The sequence below is a fragment of the Pimephales promelas genome, chromosome 23 (genome assembly GCF_988280905.1).
Source record: "Pimephales promelas chromosome 23, fPimPro1.hap1.1, whole genome shotgun sequence".
Classification (NCBI taxonomy): Eukaryota; Metazoa; Chordata; class Actinopteri; order Cypriniformes; family Leuciscidae; genus Pimephales; species Pimephales promelas.
The window spans coordinates 17,147,198-17,166,568 of record NC_142791.1 but is presented as its reverse complement, the minus strand read 5'-3'; the positions used below and the strand labels follow the sequence as shown (position 1 = coordinate 17,166,568).

General features: G+C 40.2%; 2 protein-coding genes across 6 annotated transcripts in view; one reads left to right on the top strand and one right to left on the bottom strand.

Moving 5' to 3' along the window:
* Positions 1-4,368: 4,368 nt before the first annotated feature.
* On the bottom strand, positions 4,369-8,017 carry diras2 (DIRAS family GTPase 2). Of its 2 annotated transcripts, none has more exons than XM_039676016.2 (2): positions 7,754-8,017; positions 4,369-6,717 (listed from the first exon to the last, which is right to left on the bottom strand). In XM_039676016.2, exon 2 carries the CDS (start codon positions 6,697-6,699, stop codon positions 6,100-6,102), a length of 600 nt encoding a protein of 199 aa, XP_039531950.2. In that variant the 5' UTR covers positions 6,700-6,717; positions 7,754-8,017; the 3' UTR covers positions 4,369-6,099. The 2 variants fall into 2 exon arrangements, with proteins under 2 accessions (XP_039531950.2, XP_039531949.2); XM_039676015.2 differs by having other exon boundaries at positions 7,798-8,017.
* syk (spleen tyrosine kinase) overlaps positions 7,483-19,371 on the top strand; it is a 45,594-nt gene continuing 33,705 nt past the window's right edge. For 2 of the 4 annotated variants that reach the window (XM_039676014.2, XM_039676012.2), the window contains exon 1: positions 18,872-19,117. The gene's annotated coding sequence lies outside the window, so the exon portion shown is untranslated. Of the gene's footprint in view, positions 7,658-18,870; positions 19,118-19,371 lie in introns of those variants that run through there. The other 2 variants (XM_089126547.1, XM_089126546.1) reach the window with 2 other exon arrangements.

Below are 19,371 nucleotides of genomic sequence, written 5' to 3'. Positions count from 1 at the left end.
AAATTTATTTATTTTGAAGCCTATAACGTTTTTTAAAAACACAAGCAGACACAATAAAATGTAAAAAACCACAAGCAGGTTATAACTGTGTGTCCCATGTCATAAATCAAAATGTGAAAATATTTCGAGGCTTTGTTCACCACAGACCTTATTTCAGGCGATTTAGCAAAAACCCTTTCAAAAATCCCATAGAACCAGTAGTGCTGAAATGCTAACTCTCTTCCACGTTTTGGCCTACAAAGTGTGATGGAGAGTGCCGAAGTTACACAGATACGTAACACAAATGTGTATTCCACTTTAACAGGAAGACAGGGCGGGGCATATCAAACAGCTCCTCCCCTTTTTTTAACCCTTAAGAACCCGATGTGACCTGGGTGTCACAAACACTGGTGATCATCTGACAAGGTTTTTTAAAAGCATTATACCTCATTTTCAAACCAGGAAGTCCCTAATGGACATTTACAGAACACCCAGGTTCAGTCATGTGACAATGTGTGCATTTTGTTGCTATGGTAACATTTCCAAAATGGTGGTCTGTCTGGTGTGCACATGTTGCAGTGTCATCATTTTTAAAAACACTTGTTTTTGTTTTTAAAGATATGTTTCAATCCATGCAACAATTTTAATATTTTAATAACATATCCTAGATTACACTTGACCTGATTTTAAAACGTCTTGTACAAATTGATACAAAACAAGTTTTGAAAATGTTGTGACGTATGTGTCATATTAAGAAAAATGGTAATGACTTGCTCAAATAATTTAGCTGATTCAATTATTTTTACATATTTTACATTATAAACATATTTTTACTATTACTATCTTCTCCATGGTCGAATAGCAGATAGTGCACTATATAGGGGATAGGGAGTGATTATAAATACAGAAATACACTTTTTGATTATTTTTTTCACAACTTGAAAATGTGGAAACTGAATAAAAATAAATATGGTGTTTTATACCATATGGACATTTGGGTATAAAGTGTTTTAATTCCACAATATATGAATGTAAAACAGATGTCAAAACATCTGAGTGCTGCCCTCTTCAGGTTGAATGGTGGCTACTGCAGTTGTATTTTCCTATTGGAAGTTGTGGTGCCCTGTGATGTAAGCAGGCACAAGCTAACCACACCCCTGCCTACAGAGAGATGTGTTTCAGGTGCACCCCCCCTAAAAAAAAAAAAAAAAAAAAACATCTGCAAGTCGGAGTAATAGGTATGCCGAAAGGTCTTTACAATTGTTTGCAAAAGCTGCCTTATGGTGTAGGGTTAGGGGTTAGTTTGTGTTGTTGCGGTGTGTAACTTTCACCACACCCCTATCTTTTGACACACACACATGTCCCCGACCTCCCAGCAAACACAGAGCATTCCTGAATGGTCCCATGAGGTTATTTTTTTGGGAACCAAACAAGAACGTCATAGGAAATGTTCCATGTAGGTTATTTTTAGGTTCCATTTTCATAATGTACGGAGAATGTTCCGGGAAAGTTCACTTAACCTTAAGGGAAAGTTCTATAAACGTTCTGGGAACCAAAAACTAAAATTCCCAGAACGTTCCCAGAACCTAAATTTGTTTGCTGGGCTGCAGCTTTCCCTATGCAACTACATGCTAACAAACTGTAATAGACTGTAATAGGTTAGGTTTAGGGATAGGGCTAGTATAATAAGTTGACACGTAGTTATGGTTAGCAGAATTTCTAAAGTGGACTATCAAAATAATCTAAAATGGAGCCATTCTCCTGTCAGATTTGACGTCAAAGTCATCTGATATCATTGTTGCTAGTTTTTGTTGTCTCTATGACAGCATGTTTTAGTCAGATGAATGGTGTATTGTGCTGGTGATGCTCGTCATCATGAGAGAGCTTGATGCTGGTTAAGTGCTGGCAGGTGCTCCATTATAATGTAGGACACTTGACTTGCCGATAATGAGCCTCGCGGGGTTTATTACTCTGACATGTCTAAATAGCACTGAAATTCTTCCCCCGTGCACCTTCCCCCACACACACACACACCAGCAAAATTTCTGCCCAGAGTCAAACCATTCATCAACGGTTTGAATAGATACACGCAGCTGCTAATGATCCTGACACTATTGTGTAAATACAAAGGGATTCGAAATTTCGATTGCAACCCTTAAATGTTCTTTCATGTGAAAATGATGGATTAATTTTCTAGTTAAATTCTTAAATAACTGTACGAATGTAGACATTCGATCAAATGCATAATATTATTTATTCTTGTGACCTAAAATACAATCATATAAACTTGTAGGCACACATGATGTCTATACAGGCATTTCATCAAAACAATAAAACAAATCTTTATATCAGAACTCCTACTGTATTAACAGAAACCCACTGTAAGCTTTGGGTCTTAGCAATTCCTGTACCCGTGATACACATTTTCACTAGCTACATTTGCACAGATTCTGCTATTCAAGTTAAATATCACATTTGATAAAGCTCTCCAGGACTCCACAACAGAAAATATGCAGCCGTTTACTTCACTCTAACCAGACAAGTGAGTTTCTTCTTGTAACAAATATAATATAGCACTTGAACTTGATTAATAGCTCACTGTACAGGAGCTGTCATGCTAAAACACATAATTAGAAAAGCTATCCTCTCAAAAGCACGTGTTGATATTTCACTAAATATGTGTAAACACATGTAGATGATAGATCATATTAGTTCGCTTGAAAAAACACTGCCAACTGTAATTTTGTCAGCGATTAATATTATCATATTTACCGTGTTCAAAAATGAATCTGACAATAAGTTTAACAATTACTTAATGTGACTGTGTTGTAGCTGATCTTTCCTTTCTACAGTATCCCTTCATACAAATACTGTATATTACTGGGGAAATAGTCAACTGTGTTTGGAAGAGCACATTTATGAACTCATTAATAGAAAGAAAACCTAAAATCCCTGAAAATAAAACTAAAGCTTTGATAGAATCCAATCGCAGGCATATAATAAAACTATGATAGCCGTCCTTAAAACCTTGACTGAGTTGCACAACTAACACAGTACCAACCATTTAGCTTATTTTAGTTGATTACTACTGGCTGCATGCCTTGACATGTTACCATTCAGTTGATGAATGCGATCATGCCATTTATGACGTCTCTGTTATAAACACATTAACTTGGCCCTGCCTGTGCTGTAAGAGGCAGCTGTTCTCCACAAAACGGCTGTAAAGCTAATGTGACTATCGATCTCAGGAATAGCAAGTGGTTTTAAAACTCTTGTCCTGATTTTACTGCTTTTTGAAATGCTTATTGATTTAAAAAAAGGTATTAGTTCTGCCACTGGGTCCATTGGGTCAGCCTGGGGTTTTGTGGTCTAGAAGCGAGGAAAGCTGAGAGCAGAACAGGTTGCCAGGCACTGATGTTGCTGTAAACTTTGATTACATCACAATCACATCTGTGCCAAGATGGCGAAAATATGTCATTACAAAATGTAAAATGAAAGGATTAGTTCAGTTCTAAATTAAAATTTCCTGATAATTTCCTGACCGCCACATCATCCAAAATATTAATGTCTTTTCAGTCAAAAAAAAAACATTTCAAGATTTTTCTCCTTATAGTGACCACAACAGGGACCAATGTGAGTTTTAGTGCAGATTCAAAGTCTTGAAGAATAAGAGTCTTATCTAGCCAAACTATCAGTCATTTTCTAAAAATCAAATTATCATGCACGTCCACGACTTCACGCATTACGTAATCCCGTTGGAAAGGTCAGGCGGTAAACTGAAGTATGGGGAAAATGTAGAAATCTCATTTTCTCTTCCAACGTCAAAATCATCTGACATCGTTGTTTAACCTTTTATTTAAAGGGTTAGTTCAGCCAAAAATGAAAATTCTGTCAGTATTTACTCACCCTCATGTTGTTCCAACCCCGTAAGACCTTCGTTCATCTTCGGAACACAAATTAAGTAACACAGTCTCATCCCAAGAAGTCATATAACTGACGTCTTGGGACGTCTTTTGACCATACGTCAACATCCGCCATTTTAGGGCCCCCTTAAACGTCGGTAGATGACGATCCCGGGCCGTCATACAACTGACGCTTTACCTTTAATGTCGGTTAGGTGACGGGTTAGGTTTAGGTCTGGGGTAGGGTTAGGATCCGATAACCTCATCTACCGACGTTTAAGGGAGCCCTAAAAAGGCGGATATTGACGTATGGTCAAAAGACGTCCCAAAACGTCAGTTGTATGACGTCTTAGGATGAGACTGCGCTGAATTAAGATATTTTTTATTAAATCTGAGAGCTGGATTACTCCTCCATACTAGCCCATAGGCTTCTTGAGTGATTGAAACTTGCCGGTCTTGAAAAGTTATTAAAGACATCGTTAAAATAGTCCAAGTGATTACAGTGGCTCAATCTTAACTTTATGAAACAACGAGAATACTTTTTGTGCGCAAAAACAAACATAAATAACGACTTTATTTCAACTATTCATTTCATTTTCTTTGGGCGTCGAGTCAGTTAAACTAGTGTAATTGCGTAGAGCTACGTCACACGTAGGCCCACTATTGGCCGACGCTGGTCTTGTGTGTGATGCGTATGACGTACAACAACAGATCATACGCTGTTAAACTAGTAACCTGACTCGAGGCAGAGAGAGAGGTTAATGAGTAGTTGAAAAAGTCGTTATTTTTGTTGTTTTTTTGCACACAAAAAGTATTTTCGCCATTTGATAAACTTAATATTGAGCCACTGTAGTCACTTGGACTATTTTAACGATGTCTTTAATAACTTTTCGAGGCCGGCAAGTTTCAATTCCTCAAGAAGCCTATGGACTAGTATGCAGGAGTGATCCAGCTCTCAGATTTAATCAAAAATATCTTTATTTGTGTTCCGAATATGAACGGTCATATGGTCCGAATATGGTCTTACGGGGTTGGAGCAACATGAGGGTGAGAAAATACTACAGAATTTTCATTTTTGGGTGAACTAACCCTTAAACGTATTTTTTATTTTTTTTTGTAAATGCCGTTTGACTTATTCTTTGCATGTTGGCTTTGTAAACACTAGCTCTGTACTTCCGCCTACGTCACACGTGACCTTTCAACCTGATTACGTAATCTGTGGCGCATCACAGAGCTAGTGCACCACCAGCATTAGTGCTTAAAAAGAATATAAATGTTTATTATGTTTAGAAAATGACCGATGGTTTGTCTAAATAAGACTCTTATTCCTCGGCTGGAATCGCGTCGAGACTTTGAAGCTGCACCGAAACTGCAACTTGGACCTTCAACCCATTGATACCCGTTGAAGTCCCTAAATGGAGAAAATTCCTGAAATGTTTTCCTCAAAAACCTTCATTTCTTTTCGACTGAAGAGAGAAAGACATGAACACCTTGGATGACATGGATAAATTATCAGGAAATTTGAATTCTGAAGTAACCACTGCTTTAAAACTTTATGAACATTGGTTCTCTAGGCATTTCTCTACGGAGCCCCTAAAGGAGGAAAAATAGTTTGTCAATGCTTTTGCTTTCTCTCGCAAATGTTTTGCATTCTCAAGATAAACTTTGTGTTCCCTCGCAAAAACTCTTGCGTTCTACCAAGAAACTCAAAAAGAGAAAGAGAGTTGAATGCAAACATTTGTTAGAGAAGCATTGACTTATTATTTGTCCTCCATTCTCAATGTATATGTTGCTTAGTCTTTTGCATAATTGCATATGATGTTGGTGGATGGGACTAGTGCAGTAAGGCTCCTAAATGAATAGGCATCATAAAAGTATCATAAATTGACTTAAGATAAGCGGATGACTTCAGGAATATTGCACATGAGTCATATGAACTGCTGTTTGTCATTTTGGACATTACCCCGTTTACTTAATATGAAAAAGAGCGCTCATTCTTCTTAAAAAAAATTAACATTTGTGTTCCACAGAAGAAATAAAACCTTAACGGTTTACCAAATTTCCATTTTTAGGTGAACTCTTTCTTTAAGATATCCGAGTAAACAACAGTTGTCCCACTCGATCCTTGCTCCTCTTCCAGCGTTCTTGTCTCCAGGAGTAAACTGTGCATTAACGCCATCAACAAAACACTTTGGTTTTCCAAACACACTTTGGTTTTTCACATGACCACACATTTGCCCTTAAGCTTCTCCGCTCGTTTTTGCTGCTTGCTCTTCTTGCCGTCGATCTGAAGGCTCACAGTCCTGCGTTTCTCCAGGTTCAGAAGCTCCTGAAACAGCTCCTTGACGTTGTGATTGGTCTTGGCTGAGGTCTCCATGAAGGCACACTTCCACCTCTTGGCCGTGGCCTCTCCGTCCCCGCTCTCCACTTCACGGCTGCTCAGCTCGTCGTTCTTGTTTCCCACCAGCATGATCGGGATGTTCTCGATGTCTCCCTTAATCAGGCAGATCTGCTCAAAGATGGGCTTGAGCTCCTCCAGAGACTGTTTGCTGGAGATTGAGTAGACTAAGATGAATGCGTGGCCTTTGGAGATGGACAGGCGCTGCATGGCGGGGAACTGGTGGCTGCCGGTGGTGTCCGTGATCTGAAGCGTGCAGATGCTCTTGTCGCAGCTGATCACCTGCCTGTAGGTGTCCTCGACGGTGGGGATGTAGCTTTCACGAAAGGTTCCCTTCACAAAGCGCAGGACCAGGGAGCTTTTGCCCACTCCACCGGCTCCAAACACAACCACCCGGTAATCATTACTTTGTTCTGGCATAGCGGTGCTTAAAAAGACCTGGATGGAGGCAAAGTGAAGAAATGTTTATGAAATACAAGCACCAGAAGTTTGATATCCCATCAACGACACTGTATTTACATTATAAATCATGAAACGAGCCAAACATTATATTATAATAGTATTAGGATATTACATTATTAAGTCTGTTATAAAACATGATTTCGAGAGCTTTCTACAATATATAAAAATATTTAAAGTAGCGGTGTAACAATATATCGTGTCACAGTAAATCACAATTAAATACAAACATGCATCGATATGTATCGTGGAGTTCCCCCAAAATGAAAATGTCTGTGTCAGTACTACATATATAATATTGATATTTGTGGGTCCTGTCCTGATAATGTTGTATCGTTAAGTTAACAGTAAAAAAGTGGCCTACATAATTTGTTTATAATAATTCTGTATTTTCAGCTCTGAAATTAATATTGATATTTTTATTTTGGTGTCTCTATTGTCCTGTGTTTTAGATTTCCAGCACCAAGTCCATCCTATACATTTACACACACACAATGTAATACCAAATTTTGCGTGTCAATCAACTTTACATTTTTGGTTAGCCTTTTACCAAATGTATCGCAATAATCGTACTGTGATCGTGATATGTAGGCTATCGAATCTTGAGGGTATGGTTACACAAAGCATTCAAAATTCATGCAATTCAAAATCAAAGTAAACTCGTTCTTATAATGAGAGTCAGTATAGTCTACTGGCCAATGAGACCTCTGCCAGTCTGACATGTAGGTTTCCCTGATCAGTTCATCCAGCAGGACGAATATAAGCTCAATACAGGAGCAGCACATGCTCAGTGGATGCACTCAAAAACTGGAAATACATGTGAATGCGTCTTTTATTTGACGGTAAACGGGTCAGGATGTGATGCAGCGCTGTTTAGGCAGAATGCGCAAAACAACACCTACAGAAAACAGCACTAACTGTGAGTACCATATAGCCTATAGGCTACCTTTCCTTTGTTATACAATAAATTATATATAATAAATATTGTGTATTTTAAATAATAAATAATACATACCGATTTCGTTCGCTGGTTTGAGTGGATGCGCTTTAGAAACTCACCTAAATGCTGATGTAGCTATAAACTAGGAGTAATTTAAAATCCCCGTTGTCATGTCGTGGTGGACGATGGAGAATATGGGACGTGGGTTGTTTTTCCCGAGGTCTGCGATACCTCTAAAGGTCCATCTGAGGCATGACTGTGATGTTTAAGGGAGCGTGTGTTTCCTCAGTGTCTGCTGACTCTCTCCCGTTCTCTCCCCGTGACGTCATCTGGGATTTCAGCCCGCTGCACAACACACACGCAGCCCTGCCTCGTTATATTCCTCATATTCATCACTCACTTCCGTTTTTATTGTGGGCTATAGTATATACATATAATAATTCAGATCTAGATGTGCGTTAGGCTTTTGTGAAGTTAAGAAATTTAAGATTAAAATTAGCATTTCACACTAAATGTTTGCCATTCAAAATGTAAACAGATATGGCAGATTGTATAATCTTGTATAATCTTGTAAAAAATCTTGTATATGATTGTATAATCATCAATAATACTGAACTGTGAACGGCTCTTTAAATAATAACGTCCTCCCCAATGTGATAGGTTAAATGTCACTTACAAATACTTACAAATTCCAAATCACATGATACATTTTTTTTAGTTATAACGTAAAAAAGTAATCTATTATAATTTACAGTATTACATTGCACATTTTATGTAATATAGCCTAGCCTAAGACTACTTTTTTGATTACTTTTGATCTACCTCATTTATAATATTGATTTGAAAAGGATAATCTTGAGCCAAATTGATATAAAAATTCAAAGAGAAAGAAAATATATTCCATTCTCTGTTAGTAGCAACATGAAGTACATTAAATATTTCATTATGTCAGAGTTGACCGAGGCTCATGAGTTTAATGAAAAGCTAAAGTAGGCTAATTAATAATGTCATGAAAATGTTCAATTGAAATTAATAATTAAAAAAAACAATCATATTAAAACAGATGAAAGATGATCAAAATGTAAAATGATGATACAAATTGCAGCAATGGAGGACGCAGGATCTAATTGCAACAGTCTTTTATTAAACAAAATCCAAATCTTATTAAAAAAAAAAAAAATCATAGGATTTTCCGAGCAGTAACGGAAACATAACAACCACATTAATGCAACGATAAGAACTGACAAAGAACAAGACAGAACAAACTCTCAGTTTGTCTCAGTTTTCAGTGAAAGTCACATGACTTGTGCAATTCCACAAACCTGGAAGAGCTTCTGATAAGCAGTAGACTTTTTTAAAAAAGGAAAATGAAAAAATATTTGAAGTACATACGAAATATAAATCTAAGAAGTAGCAGGGGGAAACAATTAATTATGAATAATTTACTGCCATTGTGTGAATAACATGTGTGACCCTGGATCACAACAACACGGGAATATTTGTTGCAATAGCCAACCATACATCATATGGGTCAAAATTATCAATTTTTCTTTTATGTCAAAAACATTAGGATATTAAGTAGCCTAAAGATCATGTTCCATGAAGATATTTTGTAAATTTCCTACCGTAAATATATGGAACATTTATTTGTGTGAGTGGATGCAGCACAATCTCAAACATAAATGGACCACTTTAAAGGCGATTTTCTCAATGTTTTGATTTTTTGCATCCTCAGATTCCAGATTTTCAAATAGTTGTATCTCAGCCAAATAATGTCCTGTCCTAACAAACCATACTCCAATGATGATGTATAAATCTCAATTTAAAAAAAAAAAAATTACCCATGTCATGTGACTACCCTGTGGTCCATGGTCACATATAATCTTGTAATCAATAAAAAATTACAAGTACTATTACTTAGTATAAGAATTTTTGTAATCTAATTACATATACTTCAAATTACATGTAATCCGTTACTACTTAGCACCGGCTAACAGTTAAACAAGGTGTAACAGCATAATATCTGTGAAATGGTTAATATTTCTTTGAAAAGCTTTATCCACCTGCATCTATTCTGCATGTGATAGTTCCTCACAGTTGTTGATCTAAAAGCAGCTGTAATCCAACCAATCAGCACAGGAAGAAACCTATTGCCGTCCCTCCAACCTATCAGCACAAAAAGAAACCTATAGCCTTCCCTCCAACCAACTCAGCACCAGAAGAAACCTATAGCTGTCCCTCCAACCAATTCAGCACCAGAAGAAACCTATAGCTGTCCCTCCAACCAATTAGCACTAGAAGAAACCTCTAGCTGTCCCTCCAACCAATTCAGCACCAGAAGAAACCTATAGCTGTCCCTCCAACCACTTCAGCACCAGAAGAAACCACTAGCTTTCCCTTCAACCAATTCAGCACCAGAAGAAACCTATAGCTGTCCCTCCAACCAATTAGCACCAGAAGAAACCTCTAGCTGTCCCTCCAACCAATTCAGCACCGGAAGAAACCACTAGCTTTCCCTTCAACCAATTCAGCACCAGAAGAAACCTATAGCTGTCCCTCCAACCAATTCAGCACCAGAAGAAACCTATAGCTGTCCCTCCAACCAATTCAGCACCAGAAGAAACCTATAGCTGTCCCTCCAACCAATTCAGCACCAGAAGAAACCTATAGCTGTCCCTCCAACCAATTCAGCACCAGAAGAAACCTCTAGCTGTCCCTCCAACCAATTCAGCACCAGAAGAAACCTATAGCTGTCCCTCCAACCAATTCAGCACCAGAAGAAACCTCTAGCTGTCCCTCCAACCCATTCAGCACCAGAAGAAACATATAGCTGTCCCTCCAACCAATTCAGCACCAGAGGAAACATATAGCTGTCCCTCCAACCAATCAGCACCAGAGGAAACCTATAGCCATCCCTCCAACCAATTAGCACCAGAAGAAACCTATAGCTGTCCCTCCGACCAATTAGCACCAGAAGAAACCTATAGCCGTCCCTCCAACCAATCAGCACCAGAGGAAACCTATAGCCGTCCCTCCAACCAATTCAGCACCAGAGGAAACCTATAGCTGTCCCTCCAACCAATTCAGCACCAGAAGAAACCTATAGCTGTCCCTCCAACCAATTCAGCACCAGAAGAAACCTATAGCTGTCCCTCCAACCAATTCAGCACCAGAAGAAACCTATAGCTGTCCCTCCAACCAATTCAGCACCAGAAGAAACCTCTAGCTGTCCCTCCAACCAATTCAGCACCAGAAGAAACCTATAGCTGTCCCTCCAACCAATTCAGCACCAGAAGAAACCTCTAGCTGTCCCTCCAACCCATTCAGCACCAGAAGAAACATATAGCTGTCCCTCCAACCAATTCAGCACCAGAGGAAACATATAGCTGTCCCTCCAACCAATCAGCACCAGAGGAAACCTATAGCCATCCCTCCAACCAATTAGCACCAGAAGAAACCTATAGCTGTCCCTCCGACCAATTAGCACCAGAAGAAACCTATAGCCGTCCCTCCAACCAATCAGCACCAGAGGAAACCTATAGCCGTCCCTCCAACCAATTCAGCACCAGAGGAAACCTATAGCTGTCCCTCCAACCAATTCAGCACCAGAAGAAACCTATAGCCATCCCTCCAACCAATCAGCACCAGAAGAAACCTATAGCTGTCCCTCTAACCAATTAGCACCAGAGGAAACCTATAGCTGTCCCTCCAACCAATCAGCACCAGAAGAAACCTATAGCTGTCCCTCCAACCAATTAGCACCAGAGGAAACCTATAGCCATCCCTCCAACCAATCAGCACCAGAAGAAACCTATAGCTGTCCCTCTAACCAATTAGCACCAGAGGAAACCTATAGCTGTCCCTCCAACCAATCAGCACCAGAAGAAACCTATAGCTGTCCCTCCAACCAATTAGCACCAGAGGAAACCTATAGCTGTCCCTCCAACCAATTCAGCACCAGAAGAAACCTATAGCTGTCACTCCAACCAATTCAGCACCAGAAGAAACCTATAGCTGTCCCTCCAACCAATCAGCACCAGAAGAAACCTATAGCTGTCCCTCCAACCCATTAGCACCAGAGGAAACCTATAGCTGTCCCTCCAACCAATCAGCACCAGAGGAAACCTATAGCCATCCCTCCAACCAATTCAGCACCAGAGGAAACCTATAGCTGTCCCTCCAACCAATCAGCACCAGAGGAAACCTATAGCCATCCCTCCAACCAATTCAGCACCAGAGGAAACCTATAGCTGTCCCTCCAACCAATCAGCACAGGGTGAAATCTATAGCCGCCGTCCCTCCAGCCAATCAGCACAAAAAGAGACCTATAGCCATCCTTCCAACCAATCAGCACCAGCAGAAACCTATAGTCGTCCCTCCAACCAATCAGCACCAGAAGAAACCTATAGTCGTCCCTCCAACCAATCAGCACCAGAAGAAACCTATAGTCGTCCCTCCAACCAATCAGCACCAGAAGAAACCTACAGCCATCCATGCAACCAATCAGCACCAGAAGAAACCTACAGCCATCCATGCAACCAATCAGCACCAGAAGAAACCTATAGTCGTCCCTCCAACCAATCAGAACCAGAAGAAACCTACAGCTGTCCCTCCAACCAATCAGCACCAGAAGAAACCTGTTGTCGTCCCTTCAACCAATCAGCACCAGAAGAAACCTACAGCCATCCATGCAACCAATCAGCACCAGAAGAAACCTATAGCTGTCCCTCCAAACAATCAGAACCAGAAGAAACCTATAGCTGTCGTTCCAACCAATCAGCACCAAAAGAAACCTACATTATAGCTGTGCCTCCAACCAATCAGCACCAGAGGAAATCTATAGCTGTCCCTCCAACCAATCAGCACCAGCAGAAACCTATAGTCGTCCCTCCAACCAATCAGCACCAGAAGAAACCTACAGCCGTCCCTCTAGCCAATCAGCACAAGAAGAAACATACAGCCATCCATGCAATCAATCAGCACCAGAAGAAACCTGCATCTGTCTCTCCAACCAATCAGCACCAGAAGAACCCTATAGCTGTTCCTCCAACCAATTCAGCACCAGAAGAAACCTATAGTCGTCCCTCCAACCAATCAGCACCAGAAGAAACCTATAGCTGTCCCTCCAACCAATCAGCACCAGAAGAAACCTATAGCCATTCCTCCAACCAATCAGCACCAGAAGAAACCTATAGCTGTCCCTCCAACCAATCAGCACCAGAAGAAACCTATAGCTGTCCCTCCAACCAATCAGCACCAGAAGAAACCTATAGCTGTCACTCCAACCAATCAGCATCAGAAGAAACCTACATTATAGCCATCCCTCCAACCAATCAGCACCAGAAGAAACCTATAGCTGTCCCTAGAGGATTTAATTGTCTGGTCTGCCTAAGAAACTTGACGACCAGGTCGTGCTTCCCAACTGTTTTGCCATCTATGTGGTCGTGATAAGCTGAAATAGTTGCAGCATGTAATTTGAGGGTGGAGGGAGACAGCCTTCGCTCCAACCCTTGCTGCAAGAAGGAAAGCACAGACCCTATCGAACATCTTTGGGGTCTTCTCGGTGAGAAGAAAACCACTCGAAGAACAGGTTCCACTTCAGGGCGTAAACACGTCTCGTGGACGGCGCCGTGCTAAAGTGATGGTGTTAATAACCTCTGGGGGTAAGGGCCAATCCCAGTTCTACCCCTTACCCCTTCCCTTTCCCCTAGCCCTACCCCTTCGCCTTCCCCTTGACCCTTGAAACAGAGTGGCAATGCGTAGGGGTGAAAATATTCCCCTAAGTAATGGGACACCACTACGCCTCCGTTAAACGTCATTATAAGTCGTCGCTAGCGCCTACGTCACAGGAGATGCGCCGATGTTTATCACAACTTCCAAGATCCCGTCGACAGCTGCAGTTATCTCAGTCGCGTGGGTTACAGCTATTTTCTTGCATCTTGTGAAGTTCGCAGGAAACAACGGAGACGACGAAAATATGTTGCGGGACTATCGTTAGCAAACTACAGTAATTTTAGCGATTTTTTTTTTTTTTTTACAAACGTTTCTGTGAAGAAACTGACCGTAAATATGAACACAATATTGAATGTAACATAAAGCAAATCATTATTTGTCGTTATAATACTTATTAAAGCCACAAATACTTAAATTTATGGGTCTCCTTTGTCGCTTGGGCAGCCAGCCTGGGTTAGCAGTGACACTTCTCATACCCCTTCGTTTGAAGTGTGCTCCCGAAAAATCTTCGTTTGAAGGGCTATCTGGCCCTTCACCCTAGCCCTCCCCCTCCAACCAAAAGAGAATTGGGACAGCCCTACCCCTTCACGTGGACGCGCAAAACGGAGGGGAAGGGGAAAGTGAAGGGGTAAGGGGTAGAATTGGGATTGGCCCTAAGTGACATAAAACCTTTGCGTCCTGTCCAGGGACCCGACATGGAGTTTCCAGAGGTCTGGACGCAGGTTCCATAGGGTGCCCCGTCTCTGAGTCAGAAGATCGTTCCTCAGAGGAATGGGCCAGGGAGGGACTGTCACAAGGAGCATGAATTCTTGGAACCAAGTCCGGGTGGGCCAATAGGGAGCCACCAGGAGGACCACCAGAGGTCTCTGAGGAGGCAAGCAGGTCTACCTGAGCCTCCCCAAACTTTCTCCAGATCAGCTGAACCGCCTGGGGATGGAGTCGCCATTCTCCCAGAAGTACAGCTCGTGATAGCTCGTCGGTCACACGGTTGAGCCCGTCGGGGACATACATGGCTCGAAGCAACCTCAGATGTTTCTGACTCCAGAGGAGGAGATGACGGACAAGTTGCGACATGCGATGGGAGCATAGACCACCTTGTCGGTTGATGTACACAATGGTCGCAGTGTTGTCCGTACGGACCAGCACGTCCCTGTCCTGTAGCGGCCTTTTCAAGTGGCTCAGAGATGTACTGCTAGCACTCGAGGCAATTGATGTGCCAATGCAGTTGGGGGTCCATCCACACCCCTGACACTGCATGCCCATATCTCAGGACTCAGCCGTGAAGCCAGTGCTCAAGCGGTTTTATATGAAGCAGACCGAGCGGGGTTACCACTGATGTCACTGCCATATGCCCCAGGAGCCTCTGAAAGGTTTTCAGTGGGACCGCCATCCTGCCTTTGAACGTGTTCAAGCAGTTCATCACTGACTGAGCGTGCAGCTGTTAGGCGCGCTGTCTGTGTGACCGAATCCAACTCCACGCTGAGAAAAGCGATACTCTGGACACGGGAGAGTTTTTTTCTTTTCCCAGTTGATCTGAAGACCCATCTGGCTGTGGTGCCTGAGCACGAGGTCCCTGTGTTCGCATAGCTAATCTTGAGAGTGTGCTATTATGAGCCAGTCGTCGAGATAGTTGAGAATGCGAACACCCTGTTCTCTCGTGGGAACAAGAGCCCCCTCAGTGACTTTCATGAAGACACAGGGGGACAGGGACAGCCCGAAGGGTAGAACTTTGCACTGATATGCTCGTCCCCCGATCGCAAAGCGCAGAAACGGCCTGTGTCAAGGGAGAATTGAGACATGAATGTACGCGTCCTTCAGGTGGATCACTGCAAACCAATCTCGGGGACGGATGCATTCGAAAATGCGTCTCTGCGTGTCCCAAGCAGTACCAGAAGAAACCTATAGCCGTCCCGTGCTTCTGTCTCTCCACAGTTTCCCAGCATTCCGTCTTTGTTTTGCAGATATTATCCAATCAGGGCTCTCTATCAGGGACAGAGAGAGAAGTGATATGTCTTTCTGCTGCTTATAAGCTTCCACCAGTCTTTGAACATTTATATCTATCTATAAATTACAGGAATGTCTGTCTGTCTGTCTGTCTGTATGTCAATAGCATATCTCTCAAACCGTTTAGTTCATTGGATTTCAAACTTGACAGGTATCTTGCTGTGTGCACGGGTAAGTGCAGTGCTAAGTTTGACTTTCTTTGTTTTGATTAGAAATGCAAAAGATATCAGTAAATATATCGGTAAAGGAAGCACACATTGGCTTTTGCCGCTGTAGCCGCTGGTCAATCTGGCTCACACTGCTAACTGAGTAATATTTTATTCATGGCCATCATTTGTAGTAGCCTATTCACAAACTGTTTGCTCAAGTGTAGCATTTTCGCTGAGTTCACTGTATAGCTGCTCCCTGAATCGTCACGCTTATTCATTTGTGGATGTTACCTGAATCTGTAAGTCAGCTACACTGTTTACTTCTGAATATTATATTTTATTGTGGTGTGGTTAACGTTATCTTTTTCTCCGAGTTTAGGCTCCTGTGTAGTAGTAGCCTAGGCTATTCAGTAACTCAAACATATCAAACCAACAATTACTAAAAACACACAAAAACAGATTTTGCGCGGGCATTGCAGCAGTTTCATAAGTTCATAAGTTCATGCAATTTAATGCAAATCGAACGTATTGACCTGCACATATTCATTCTTTACCGAGTGAGCTGCAGAAACTGTGAGAGAAGGGAATCGGCTCCTTATGATGACCTGAACGGTCTACTCTTCAGACACACCAGAGACATCATGGAAAATTAAAATAAAGTATGTCATGACCCCTTTTATTTTTACCACCAAATAAACAGTGTTATCGATATACATAGCATTATGGTGTCTTGCAATCCTGACTGAAAACACTTTGCCTAAGGAGAACCTTCATCCAAAAACATAAAAAGTTTGGTCAACATGAATCCTATAAGAGGAGTATTTAAAAGTTTTGTGATTTTCATTTTCAAAAAACCCTTAATGGCCGACTTCCTGTTGGGTATATGCCATGTATATGTACAATATGTATAATATACCAAGTTTTTAGCACATTTGTTGTATGCATATATTAATTGTTTAATTATATTAAAGACTTTACGACCAAATTTAATTTTTTTTTACGACCAAAAATCTAAATATTTCTTATTATTTGGTTATTTTTATAAAGAAGATACATCTTTCTGCCGCCAAGCTATGAAATATTTTATCAGTGGAAACTGTAAGTGAGGGGACCTTCAAATACTGTTGTGGACAATAAGTGCTTCATTAAAAAGTTTAAATAAGATGCTTTTAAAACAAAAAAAAAATGCTTTTCAAGTCACTTTTATTTATACAGTGCTTTACAATACAGATTGTTTCAAAGCAGCTTTTCACTGTGAAAAAATCATCAAATATTAGACAAACTCAAATTCAGCAGCTCTACAGAAGACAATAGCATCATTATTCAGATCAAGTCAATTAAGTTGTGTTGAGTTACACTTTCGAATTCGATGGTCCACTTTAGGCATTCTACTGACTATAAGTAACTTGTCAACTAACTCTCAGTATTAGTAGACTGTCAGGTTATGTGTTAGTAGAATAAGTTGACATATGGAAAATGTACTTAAAGTTAGTGCAATGTCTAAAGTGGACCAAGAGTCGATATTGCAAAATTCGTGAATTATGAAACAAATCCGATTCGCTGTAAAGCAGCTCTACAAAGACAATAGTGTCATCATCAATTTAGCTTGTGCATAAAATTTGACATAATCATATTTCCATTGGAGATTTCAAACATTAAAATGATAACAGACTGAAAGCCGAGATGCATCTGGGTCTGATAAGATCAACGTAGATCAGTTTATGAAAATAAAGGACTGCTAACCACAGCAACAGATGTGGTTGCTAAGAAGTTGATCTCAGCATTGTGCCGCCCTCTGCTGAGAACAGATGAAACTTCACAAAACAAGTTTGATTTCTTCAAATCTCACCGCATTCTCTACAAATATACTACAGGCACAAGAGTACTGAATGTAAAAGAAAAACCTCGACCTCAAGCGCGTGTCCAGAAGCCCAAATCAATGGCGGCCACCGTTTCCATTGTCCCCACAGTCATATGCTGTGCCTGAATTTTTTTTTCAATATAATGCAGTCAGTTTTAAAGAAATTACTCCACTGCAAATTTCACAGCACAAATAATTTCACTGCAAGAGCACCGAGCTTCAAGCCTTATTTTAAAATGCAATTCTGAAGCTTAAAATCCGACTCAGGGTTTAAATGTCAGTCAGTTGTGAAACTCTCAGATGGTTGTTCTTGAAGCTGTGTGGCATTTCTCTCTGTCGCTGGAATCAAACAATCCTCTGTGTTGGCATTTGCAACATAAGATGTATGATTTTAGCATTTATTATGTTTATTAAGACGATCACAGTTTTATATAACCGCAGACTGAAAGGCAAACGGTGGAACTCAGAACACCCACAACTAAAGTAAACAAGTAAATGTAAATTTGTACAGTTGTCATCACACCTGGGTTCAGCTCAATGATCCGCATAACACATCTGCTCTCACATACAGTGACAGATTCATATACAGACACTTCATGTTTCATGCAAAATTTTACAGGTTTTAATTGTTTGGGCAACAGTTATGGCTTGCATTTTCCATCAGTTATTTATTCAATCGCTAGCATTTTATTTTACAGCGCATGCACTTACTGTACGTGTACCTAAGAAAATACTGGGTAAAATAAGGTTTGCATGAGTTATGGTTAGGGACAGGGTTAGTACCTAGTTATTACACAATTATTGCAACTACTATAATAAGTACATAAGGAACATGGCTGTAATATAAAGTGCTACCATTTAATCATTATTAATTGTTAAGCAAAACTTTGCTTATTTGTTATCATATTATAGAATTAACTCAATGGATGTGTAGCCTACATAGAAGTTGGTCAATTCTGATGAATACATAAGTACAATGTAGAAACGTGTGTTCACAATCAAATTATTGATTTAAATGTAAAACATACAAGACACCTAAAGTGGTACTGAACCATGTGATTTGATTTTGAAATCATGTTTTGGTTGCACTTTATGTTTCAGTGCATTACATTAAACTTAAGAAAGAACTGGGTAATAAGGTAACACATGGGTTAAGGTTAGGTTCAGCGTTAGTACGTAGTTATTACACAATTATTGTAATTAGTATAATAAGTACATGGGGAAAAGGACTGTACAAACTGTACAATGTGATGTTTGTTCAATGCAAACTGTTGGAAAATTAAAAAAATGAGCAAGGCTCATGGCTGCCCCTGGACTAAATATCTATGTTTTTTCATTCTGAGAGAGAGGAGGAAGTTAAAGATAGGAGGACAAAAAAAAAAAAAAAAACATATAGCGAAGGAAGTAGGCAGAAGTTTCTCAAAATGAGGAAGTCTACAAATAGTTCCATTTACTTAGTGAAGTAAAAAGGTTTGTGTCAGTTCAATAACAGCAACACAAATGTGAAAAAGCAATGTGTTTCAGCACATCAGTGTAGGCTCACAGTTTCTCACAGAAGTAAGTGCTCCTGATCCGACTGCTTCTTTTTAACTATCCACTGAGTTTGGGTCCCACCACATCCTGTTCAGTTAGACAGCCATTTGAACATGCTATGTAGTCCTTGTCCAAAGTGAGTTCAACAGACTTTGTGAGGTAAGATTGTCTAATTCTCTACATGTATATTTTAAGTGTGTGTCAGATTTTGTGCTCAAGTATGGCAAAGTGAATTAAGTTGGCTAAATTATTGATGTGAGACAAAAAATAATTTTAATGACATTTTTACATGATTTCTCCTTGGATATTTCATATGCAGTGTTATATTATACAACTGTAAATGATCATTGTATACATAAATATTATAATTTTCTAACAGCTTTATTTATTTTTGTTGCAATGAAAATAAAAGG